The following is an 11,802-nucleotide window of genomic DNA, read 5'->3' as shown; positions in this document are numbered from 1 at the left end:
GTGTGTGTGTTTACCAGGGCAGATGATGCGTGTGTTGAGCACGGGGAGGTTCTCCTTGCTGGTGGTGAAGGGGGTGATGGTGAAGGGGCCGTACGACTGGGTGCTGCGGCTCACCCTGCTCTCTGTCGGGGAACAGGGGCTCCTGGCGGCTGAACACACACAGAAGCACACAGGGAACGCTTCAGTCTTTTCTCGACTGAACTGAATGGTTCCTGGGGTTCAAAACGACACACCGTGTAAAATATAACCTGTTTCACCTAATACTGACGCTGTGCACTGTGGTAACAGCTAATGAAGCAGCCGAATAAAACAAACCCTCCAAATACAGGCTAATTCCTATAAAGCTAAACGACTAACTGTAATGTCTACTTTTACTACGATTAGTCTAAAAACAGGTAATACTTATCAGCTGACAGTGACCTACTTCATAGCAGATCCTTCTTGGACAAGATCAATTTACACCTCTATGACTGTTCTCACTGTGTGAGCATCTATCTGCTTTGCTCCTTAAAACTTATCGCTAAACTGAACCCGTCCTTCTCTCGCAGAGACAGGGTCTCTGCGGACTGAAAAACATGCTCCACAAATAATCAACTTAGAAGATTTCAACTGTAATGCATCAGAAGGAAATGTAAGCTGAAGCTGGTTTCTCAGAAGGTCAGTGTTGTTTTCTTCAGCTGGAACTGGATGTTTTCTAATGCAGCAAAAATGAGCTCAGCTTGATCGTTTTTATAAAACTGCTAACATCGAGCACAATTTGTTACTTTGGGAAATATCTTTTACTAGGTGTGCACTGATAAATTGCACCCAGTTTTTTCTTCATCCTGCCTGGCTAACTTAGAGATTTTTCAGTCGGAAAAATAAAAAAAGTGACACTCCGTTTCTTTTTTCCTTTTTTAATTTCTTGTCATGATAAGAAGTTTGATTTATTGATGTCATGATAAATTTCAGCTCATTTAAAAAAAGCTAACATGTTACATTTATAGTTTTCTCATATTGTTTTCTTCCATGAGAACATCAATAAATAGCAGTAAATTTGAAAAGATGATTACATAAAGTCTCTGTATTAATCACATTTCTTTAAGCAGGCGGTGCATGTTTAAGCCCGTTTCAAACAGGAATGTTTTTTAAGACTAATTTTAATTGTTACTGCAGTAGTACTGCAGAATATCATGATAAAATTCAAAGCCCATATCACACACCCACAGACGTTAGGTAAGAAATAAGACATAAAGATATGAAAGGGATAATTTATCTAACTTAAACACCTAAAACCGTCTTTGTGTTTTCAGACTCTGGTGCTTCCAGGTCAGAAAAGTCAAGAAGCTGAGCATTCGAGTGCTACCAGCATGTCGACTAACTGTAATAAAAAAGTGAGGAAGAAAGGAAACAGGACTCGGATAAACAGGAAGGCGTTCTGCCCCGCAGAGGTTGAAACGTCCTGTGGTCGGTCCAGGGGAGGGGAGTCTCCATGGTAACCTGTCTGGACTTGGAAGACAGCTACAAACAGCAGCTCTGCCCTGCCGTCAGGTAGGCTCATTTATCACCGGAGAACTTCTCCGTGTCAACAGGCTGTTGTGGAAAACTGCAGATGTGAAGATAAACAGCTCAGCCTGAAGCAGGAGGTGGAATACCACAGGAGGGAAGCTCCTCTGCGCTCACTTTTAGCACTAATCCCTGAGTTTATTTATGACAGGAAACATGATTTGCGTCAGCAGAACATTTTTCCATGAGCCGTGTGTCTGATCCCTACGCTGCAATGAGTGGAATATCCACAAGGTGGCGACATTTAAACTCCCTTTCAGCAACAAGTGAAGTTTTTTTTTTTAATCTACAGAGTCGGTCAGTGGAAGGTTTGCAGGCGGAGTGTAACCTGGACGTCTGGCAGGTCAGAGGCCAGAGTGAAGGAGTAAACACTCACACGACACCGCCTCCAGTTCCTTGGTGTCCTCGTCCTTCTCGCTGTCCCTGTTCTCGTCCTCGCTGTCCTTCCTGAACTCCAGCGGCGACGGAAGCTCCGTGTCATCCGTGTGGGCGTTCTGCTCGTCCACCACTGCAGAGAGAAAGCGGAGGAGTGAAGACGATGCGCTGAACATCCCGTAAAATAATAACAATAATAATAATAATAAAAAAATACATAGACGTAGCGCAAAAGTATTCACACCTCTTTTACTGGCTGGGGAGGAAAAAAACGGAAGAAGTCTCGTTTGCGGTTTATCATCAGTCAAGGACAGTCCTGGCATTGATTTGATCATCGATTTATAACATTTTGGGTTTTTGAATATTTCATTTAGTGTGGATTTTATTCACCAATACACTCTTCCAGAGTGTACAATGGAAACCAAATTTTTTTTTATTTTCATTTTATTTCTTGTTTATGTTTGAGGTATTTTATTTAGCATATTTAAAATATTGTCCAGGTCCAGTGTGAACTATTACATCTCAAAAACAACAATATCATCGTTTATCGCAATATCTGCTGGGGCAGTTTATCGTTTATGTTTATGTGAAGGTGACAGGGCTAGCTGCAGGTGCTCGCGCTTTCTTATAAGCATTTGCCTCCAATAATAAAACAATATTTCAAACACGCAGAATCCTAAGTCATCAGAGGTCAGAAAGTAAGTGCACCTCTCACAGCCTGGTCTATGATTTGCCGGACGGCTTTCTTCAGACTGTTGGCCCTGAGCATCAGCTGCTCCCGGCTTTTAAACAGCTGCTGGGGGGGCCCGCTGCCCCCGCGCCCCTTCTCCGTCTCCTCCTCCTCCAGCTTCCCCTTGAGCTCCGTTAAGCTCTCCTCGCTGGCCTCCTCCTCCTCCTCCTCTTCCTCTTCTTCCTCCTCTTGTTCTTCTTCCACGATCGGAGGGGTGCAGTGGGGAAGCGGCGGCAGGGACTGGCACTCTGCGTTCAGCGTCTGCAGGAGGGAGTCCAGCTTCTCGTTCAGGATGGCACACTGATGGGAGGGGGGAGGCAGTTAGAAAAAAAAAAGACAAGTTAAAGAAAATTAAACAGGAAAATGGTGATTCTTTTCTCTTGTTTTTGCTTACTTTGAGAGACATGGAGTCGCATTCCTCAACGTTCTCTGTGCTTTTTTCATACGCTTTCCCCACTTTGGCAATAAAATCCTTCACAGTTTCGCACAGAATCCTGAGAAACACAAAAGAAAATTAATCATCATTCCTTTGCTGTTTTCAGATGCAGACGCTGCAATAACGCCAGAGATGTCCCAGTCAGAATCGAATCTACTGTATTTGGCCTGCTGCTCTGCAAAAACACAAAATCTTACCAAGTATTTTCAGTCAGTTTTTTAATTTCCAATTGTCTCAAATTTTATTTAAATAAGCCTGTGTTGGATTTTTCTTCACTGCACGCCTCTCAGGATTCTCGAAATAAGACAAACTTACAAATAACGTTTCAGAATGATATAGGAGACCGATTTAAAACAATAATTCCTTAATGCTGATGAAAAAGTACCAGTTCCACTGGGAGAATATTGTCTTGTTTAAATGAAATAATTTGTCAATGAATCTACTACTTATTCACCAATATTAAGGAATTATTTTTCTTAAATCAAGCTTCTATATCTTGTTGAAAAGCTACTTGCAAGTAAGTTTTGTCTCATTCCAGGATATTTGCACTAAAAGCTAGACAGAAATACTTGATAAAATTTACTGTTTTTCGAGTGTTAAAATAAACTTGTGCTCCCCATAACTTGCTTTCCAGACCTGGTTTTACTGATGCAGCAGCAGCTCTTAAAATTTATTTTCTGTTGACATTCAGTCCAATTAAAGGCTCCAGTTCACAGGCTGACTTCTTACAGTGGAGCACTTACTTGGCAGAGGAGATGACCACAGAGTGCTGCTCTGAGTTGAGGATCTTTGTGAGGTGAGTGGTCACTGAGTGTTCATACGCTGAAATGTGAAACTGCATAAAGAAAGAAACAGATGAATGGTGTCAGTTTGATGCAGAGGGATCGTTTTTCTTCTTTTTCTTCTTCTTCCTGTTCTGAACCTCAGCTGAAGTGAAGCAGCATAAAAAAAATAAAAAAAAACATAAGTCAGGCGCTCTCCGGTCTGTCTGGAGGTCCTGCTGTGTCAGAGTGTGCGTGTTGGTCGTTCCGTCTACCTGGCAGTCGTCGGCTCCCTCGGGCGTGGTGGGGTAGCTGTGTTTGGGTGGGATCTTGATCTCGTAGGTCATGATGCTCCAGCGGTCCAGCATCTTGGTGCTGGCCCGCTCCAGCTTCTCCAGGATCTGGGGCAGCTGGGTGTCGTCGTCGCACGAAGGGCCCCAGCCCAGCACCCGGGCCAGATCGTTGCCGGTGCCGAGGGGCAACACCCCCAGCTGGCACTGAAAGGCAGCAGGCACAGGGGTTTACTGGGCGGCGCGGTGACGTCGCTGCTCCGGTTACATGACTGTGTTTTATGGAAGTCGGCCAGCAGGAAAGACAAACCATCTGCTGGGAGTTCACAGATTGAGGTTCCCAAAAATCCAACATGGTTACAGGTCGGAGGAATGAAACAGAGCGAGGTTGCTTTGCTCCATTCAGCCTTCCTGTTTTCTACTTAAAGCTGCAATATGTAACTTTTGAAATAAATCTTGTGTTTTGCACTGTCACGACGGGACATTATGTTATGAGACAGATGAATCTGTGTGTAATCAATCTCCTCCACCTCCCTCCTGTACTGCTGCAGTGATCTGCAGAAATTCTCCCTGTCAAAAACAACCAATCAGAGCCAGAAGGTGGTTCTTAGCGCTGTCAATCATCCTAGTGTAACTGCTCACAACCTCCTGCTTTGCTCTCTGCTGCTACAGCTGGTGCATCACAGCGTAGCCTGCAATAAATGTTAATGCTAGTAGCATAGCCACCAATGGCAGCGGGGAAACTGTTTTCTGTAATGGTAAGTTGTTTTTCCTCAATTAGCACGTCGAACAGCGCATACAGGAGGGTGATTAACAACGCTAAGACCCGCCTCCTGGCCCTGGTTGGTTGTTTTTGTCCGGTATCTCAGGAAGGAGGTGGAGAAGCTTGAATTTTTTCAAATTCTTATGCCGTCACAACATAATGACAATTTTAACAAATATGTAAAAAACCATATTTTATAGAAGTCACATACTGCAGTTTTAAAGCACACAACACTTTCCAAATATCTGATTTTAAAGAGTAAAAAAAAACCCCATAATTTTCATTAAACTTCACTGTTTTGTGCGATTGAAAACCTTGATTAAGATATATTGCAATATGTGATTATAATGTGAGAATCTTCAAGGGTGTTAAGACAAGACTAAGTTCAAACACATCAGCCACACATTCCTGTCCCCTGGATCACCTGCTTGTGGAGGTTGAGTTTGTCTATCTCTGACAGGACCCATCCCACGCTGCCGTCGCCGCCACACACCAGGATCCGAAAGTTGTCAAACTTCTGGAACAGACGCAGGCTGACGGAGAAACAAAACCAGTTCAGGTCAATTCAACTTTATTTGCATGGCCCCAATTCACAACTAATGTCATCTGAAGGCACTTAACAAAAAAACCCCAAACCCATAAGCAGTAGCGCCGGGTTCATCTCCTCACCCGAGGTGTGGACCCCCGTTGACCAGGTCAAAGACTTGTGCCGGGTTGAGAAGCTGCTTGAAGCGTCGCAGGAACTTCACCCCCTGGTTGTCGCCGCTTTTCGAGTTGACGAAGACCAGGAGGGGACTGGCACACGACGGGGGACAGGTGGCCTTCCAGAAGCCTGCAGGAAATCCACCGTTTCAGTTTGAACATTCCCACCTGCTCCTCCTTGGCAGTTCAGCAACAAGAACGGCAAGAAAACAACGGCGCGGTTTGATGAGGGTTTCTTTATGACGGCCTATTTAAAGCATCTCAATCTGGTTCCCTTTGTGTATCATGAAGTTTAGAAAGCCTCTCTATTTAATCACCTACCGACGCTTTTGTATAAACTGACTTTCCGGCTGACGAAGTGTTGTTTGAAAGAGTGATAAATACGAGGGAGCAAAGTGGTGCAGGTAGAGTCTATCACATGGATCCGACCCCGCTCTCCACCGTTCATCAAAACCGTGTGTGACGGTGACATGAGGTAAGAACACGTGCTATAGGCTGATCTGTGGGAGGCAAAGCAGCAAGGCGCCCTGGTCCTTAAGGAAAACCTTGGTGATGACAGCCTTCTGCGTACTATAGCTCCCCTCACACCCTCCCCCCAGTCTTTGCTCTTTAGTGTCTTCATCTGCGCTCCGCTTTGATTTCCCCCCTTCTTTCTGCCTCCCTTTCTCTGTCGTGCTGTTGCTAAGGAATGGAGGAAGAAGAGGGTGAGTGGTAGGGGAGAGAGAGGAAGCGGAGACAGGGAGCCACGGCGCTGCGGCACGTGCTGCAGCTCGTGTCCCCCCTCCTCCGTTCCCCAAACAACACACACACACACACACGCACACACGCATCACACTCCCTCAGCCAGATAAAACCAACAGGGTTGCCAGATCAGACTCCAAAAAAACAGCGTGTCTCAACCTCTAATGAAAGTGATGTTGATGTAGTCCCAATAATATTCCAAACAATATCCAAAATGTAAAGAGAGAACGCAAACACAACTTAAAAGGGATGTGACATTTTCAAAAAATGTACATTCAGCACTGAGACGATTCAATTAAAGGTGTTGGTGTACGGAAGGATCCTAACACCCAAAAAAACAATCAAAATCTCTTTCTGCATTTAAAAGAAATTTGAAAAATGGGCTGATGTTTTTCTGTGTATTTGAAATTTGTTCATAAAAGTAGTTTTGTTGCAATAAGAAAGAAAGAAATTAATCGCATGATGAAACAAGCTCAATCTTTTCTCTCTTTTCCACCAAAAACTACATGACAAAAGTCTTCAGTCTCAAGCAGCTCTTTTTTATCTGCCCCATTTATGTGAAAATGGGGCAGATATTATAAATGTATGTCTCTTTCTGTTCCTCTTCATTCATGATTTCTTTTGGTTGTTACATGAACTATGAAATAAAAAGCTAAAATGGAATGTTATATACATTTGGACAATTTGCAACAATTTTGGTTTTCCTTTATTATGTTCTGAACAGAACCAGATGCCATTGAAACTGCAAAGGATTTGACTCTTTGAACGGAATGAGACTTGAGAGACATTTCCTTTTAAATCATGATGTTGCCCTGGGATTTCTGTTTTAATGCTGCTACGTAGAGACACATGACGAAGAAACGACTAGTCACTGATGACGTCACATTCAGGTTAAGTGCAATAACACGGAAAGTCTTGTGCGTTTCTACAAAAAACCTGCAAAAACACAAAATCTTACAAAGTATTTTTGGTCTGGTTTCTAGTGCAAATATCTTAGCACACTTGAAATAAGACAAAACCTAACTTACAAGTAATTTTTCAGCAACATATAGAAGCTTGTTTTAAGTCAATAATTCCTCAGTACTGATGAAAAAGTAAGCTAGTTTTGCCTTATTTCAAAGATATGAAGATATTTGCACTAGGAACCAAAATACTCAGTAAGGTTTGGTGTTTTTTGCGGTGAAAGAGGTTTCCTCTGAAATTTTTCTAAAAACTTGCCATAATGTTGTGAAAGGCAGCCCAAATATTAACAACCCGCCCACAGCTGTCCAAACACAGCCCAACTGGGCGGAAACCCGCACAATCTGGCAACACTGAAACCCGAGCGCCCCCTTCGCTCTCCTTCGTTTAAGCAGCGGGGATCCTCGGCACGCGAGCGCAGAGAGGTGAGAGCATCGTCGTCGTAGCTTCACCTCTGCTGCTGTCTTGTCCTGCTCTCTTCATCTGGATGCTCAATCCCACCACTTTTCTATTATTCAGGCGCCACTTAGAAGATGGCAGCTTTTCAGACGCAGCGGCCCGTGTGTGATTGCTTCGGAGACAGTAATCTAATCCAGCGTGCTTATCAGGGTTCGTCTCGCAGGTGCTGAACTAGAATGGATTCACAGTGAGATCTGGCAGGCTGTCCAGACACCTCAGGGTCAGGGAAACAGAGAGGCTGCTGGATTTTACGTACAGGGACACACACACAAAATAGAATGTGATTATAAAGGGAAGGACAGTGGAGCATGGTCAAATAGAAATCTAAAGATTGCAGTGTTCATTTGTATTCAGTAGTTCCTGTATCCTATTGTTTGTGAGTGTAATGCTCTCATTTTCAAATCTATTTCAGAACTGTCCAGTCTCCCGTTGTGTCCACTCCAGCCACCAAACCAACAAAAAAGAAAGCCATCGCTTAAAGAAAGTCACAAGAAGTCTTTTACCACAAACAGGAAGCTCATTAAAAATAACCGATTAGATGATGACAGCCAGCCTGTTCTTAGATTGACAAATAATGACCACAGAGGTCGTGGATGGGTTTATCGAATCAAGTCGAATCCTGCTCTCACACCACATCACTCCCGGACAGAACAGCAGGTCAGAGGTCAAAGAAAAGAGATCAGCAGATCAAATGAAGTGAAAGCTCCAGTGAGAGTGAACGGTTCCTCACAGGTGGAGTCAGACTTTGACCCCCGACCTTTCAAAGTGAGTTAGTGTACAGGTTACCGCGTGCGCAGTCGGTGCCTACCATCTGAATCGATGCTGTTGAGCGCCGTGGGGGGAATGATGGAGACTTTGCATTGACCCAGAGGACACTTGCGAGGGTACAGGTCCATACAGGCTGTATGCACCTAGAGGAAGAAATAAAAGAAAAAAACATTGTTTGACATTCTACAGAATCAACAAAACGGACAGCAACTACTCCTCTTGCAATTAGAGGAGTAGTTGATATGCCAAAGATGACTCATTTAGGGCATTTGTAATTTTATTGGAACAAAAATTACTTGCTGAAAAATATTTGCTCCAGTAAGCAGAAAATATTAAAACAACCTCCAAGCTATAGAGTTATATACGGTGGAACCGAGCTACGTCAACTAATCACTGAACAAAACTACACATATTCAGAAAACACAGCGGCTTTAACCAAACACACGAAGTAAGGCTCAGTGGGAAGACCTGAGAGATCACTGATTGGGCGACAACACTTTTGGCTTTGGGACCAGAAATTATTCCTGAATTCGCTTCTTCTCTGTTTAGGCAGATAGGAAGGCAGCCACAGTGCTACGTATTTCCCACACTGTGAAAAACAACAGAGCTGAGCTTCTAATGACTCTAAATATAGCGGTAGCTGCATTTGCATCGCCGGTAACATTTATATTTTCAGTGAATGCCCTAAAGCCAGCATAACATCTGGTTCTACAGATAAAGGTGGTGTCGCCCAGTCACCCGGCCAGCACACCTGACCATATCCCGCATGGGGCCCATGCAGGCTGGCCAACAATGTCTCAGGTTTCCCACTAAGACCTACCTCTTCCGTTTTGTTGACGTCGACCCATTTTCTTAACTTGATTTTGTGTTTTTTAACGTGTTGTTGCGTTTTTCAGCTTGTCATTGTGCGCAGTGATTTGCAGATGTGGTTTGCGCTTCAGGACAAGCGTACGGTTGAGATGAAAATCATGCTAGGACGTTCCCACGCTGCCCAATCTAACATGTTCCTTCAGACGCACAGTCTCCTCTGCATGCTCGCTGCGTGCAGCATGACGGTGTGACAGATGCCTTACCATGGCTTTGCACCAGAGGCAGCGCCAGTCCTGCAGCCTTAGCACGCTGCCACATGTCTTATCACACACGGCACATTTGGCACTGACAGGCAGGTTGCCCTCCAACCACTGATGAGGCATGGCAATCTGGAGGTTTAACACACACACACACACACGCACACACACACATACACACACACACACGTTACAGAATGGGATAAATGCTTCTCTTGTCGAGACATTCTTTTTACAACAGGTCGGCATTGAAGGTTGCCTTCGTAAAATGAAAGAAACGTGAAATACTTTGTGATGGCTCTATATTTAAAAGTTAGTAAGAAGTTGCTTCAAACCAACTCACCCCATCCTCATCTTCAATGATGTCCTTGCCTATAGAGGCCAAGGTCGTCCATTTGCAGTTGTTAGTGGCTCTTACGGCACAGCGTTTGTGGGCTTTGAACTTGCACACTGAAAAACACAGAAACACGAACAGGACTGAAAAGGTTTCCACACTTTACAGGGGCTGTCACTCAGCAGCCTGCAGTAAAACTTCAGCTCAATATGTCTGGAGGCAGACGCTTCAATAACACAAACGGCTTTTTATTTCTACACGGTGAAATATTAATGATGCAGGGGTCGTGTTTCATCTTTTTGTGAATGTATTTTATTTGTGCAGCACTGAAAACCTGTGGCTCAAAAGCAGAACTAAACTGAAAACTGCAGAAAACAGACCTGCTGCCTTGATTCCTGTCAGAAGAGGTCAAATCAATCAAATAACTCTTTTACTGGTCTGAATTTATTTTCAGTTGATTGTTTATGTATTACGCTGTACATAAATGACTTTGACGTTCATCAGCTGTGTCTTAAGGCTCGCTGGGCCTGAATGAAGATTTGCGCCAACTTTGAATGCGTCGAAACCGTCTGCAGTGATTAACCGATCAGAGTGGCAAGTAGAAAATATGAGCATTTCCCACCTACACGCCCCAAACAGAGAGACTGCTCTCGCCTTGTTCCCCAGAAGAGACGAAGCTCTTAGCAGACTCATGAATAATGTCCGTACTCTGGGGAACTTTCCTTCCACCCGCCCCACTCAGCTCATGTACAACACTAACACACACACACACACACACACACACACACACACACACACACACAATGTTGTCATTCTGCAGACAACACAGATACTACAAGTCCAAGTCATATCCGGGGGCAACAATCAATGTTTCAATCTCGTCTACCACTAAATGCTGTTAGAGAGCATTAGCAGAACATTAAGAGAATTCAGGGGACATGATACCACAGACTGTTAATGGCCAGGCGTCCACACAGACCAGACTGGAAGCACATGCCGTCTCTGGGACTGTGAGTGTCTGTGTATTAAATACAAAGGGGCAGAGGACGTAGGTAGCACAAATCAATCCCCGCTGACTGCCCTGCTCAGGAAATCGAAGGGAAATTTAAGCTGTGTTGCTCTGATGTGATTGGTTGCCTGCACTTGAAGTTTGACAGACATTTTTCTGCTTCATTTTCTCCTAGTAATGTCTTTTCCTCCAGTTTTATTGATTTGTCGTTTGTGCTGTCACGCACTTACCTTTTGCTTATTTTCATTATATCACAAGCACCAGCCATGTCTTCAAAAACAGGGCGTTGTGTGATTTAGGCCACATCTAAAGTTATTGCTTCTGGACCGATATGTTTAATAAGAAGAGATAAACAAGACGAAAGGAGATTCGTCATCTATTTATCTATTAGTATTAACTCCCTTAATAACAAATAATAGTACACTTTGAAAGAGAATTGTTTATGAGCTTTACATCATGTTATAACGTCATTCTCCCATATAAAACAATCCTGGAGTGTTGCTTTGATTCTTTCATGCATGTTTGAGAAATCCTTTAATCTCCATGGCAACCATTCAGCTGTGCAAAACGCCTGGGTGGACCTAGCCCCGCCTTCGAGGCGCAGCTGCTCTTCAATTTCATAGCTTGTGAGCTTCTGCCTCAGATTCGCTCTCCCCCAGGACTCCCCCCCACTCAGCTCCTTCAGACTAGCCAGGAGCTATTAGCAAACATCTGCTGGACCTGCGCATCTACTGAGCTGTTTATAGAAGCTGCTTCTCAGTGGAACTTCTCAGTGCCAGGTCAAGCTTAATAAAGGAGCCATGTTGGGATGACATCCTGAAGGTGGAGTTTTAGAAGCAGTCAGAGGCTTTAAAGAGACACA

At 44.0% G+C, this 11,802-nt stretch overlaps 1 protein-coding gene across 1 annotated transcript in view; it reads right to left on the bottom strand.

Moving 5' to 3' along the window:
- Window positions 1-14: 14 nt before the first annotated feature.
- Window positions 15-11,802, bottom strand: part of LOC106963955 (diacylglycerol kinase eta-like) — a gene marked incomplete at its 3' end in the record, with an annotated part of 65,507 nt that continues 53,719 nt past the window's right edge. The window contains exons 8-18 of the mRNA XM_015059151.1: window positions 9,941-10,047; window positions 9,604-9,729; window positions 8,571-8,673; window positions 5,570-5,732; window positions 5,325-5,433; window positions 4,123-4,344; window positions 3,830-3,921; window positions 3,045-3,144; window positions 2,629-2,950; window positions 1,922-2,053; window positions 15-149 (exon numbers count right to left, since the gene is read on the bottom strand). Of these exons, the coding sequence (XP_014914637.1) occupies window positions 15-149; window positions 1,922-2,053; window positions 2,629-2,950; window positions 3,045-3,144; window positions 3,830-3,921; window positions 4,123-4,344; window positions 5,325-5,433; window positions 5,570-5,732; window positions 8,571-8,673; window positions 9,604-9,729; window positions 9,941-10,047 (1,611 nt within the window). The remainder of the gene's footprint in view (window positions 150-1,921; window positions 2,054-2,628; window positions 2,951-3,044; window positions 3,145-3,829; window positions 3,922-4,122; window positions 4,345-5,324; window positions 5,434-5,569; window positions 5,733-8,570; window positions 8,674-9,603; window positions 9,730-9,940; window positions 10,048-11,802) is intronic.

Source organism: Poecilia latipinna, unplaced genomic scaffold, assembly GCF_001443285.1.
Source record: "Poecilia latipinna isolate Pla-1442-1.1 unplaced genomic scaffold, P_latipinna-1.0 Scaffold1605, whole genome shotgun sequence".
Classification (NCBI taxonomy): Eukaryota; Metazoa; Chordata; class Actinopteri; order Cyprinodontiformes; family Poeciliidae; genus Poecilia; species Poecilia latipinna.
This window is presented reverse-complemented; position numbering and strand designations above follow the sequence as displayed.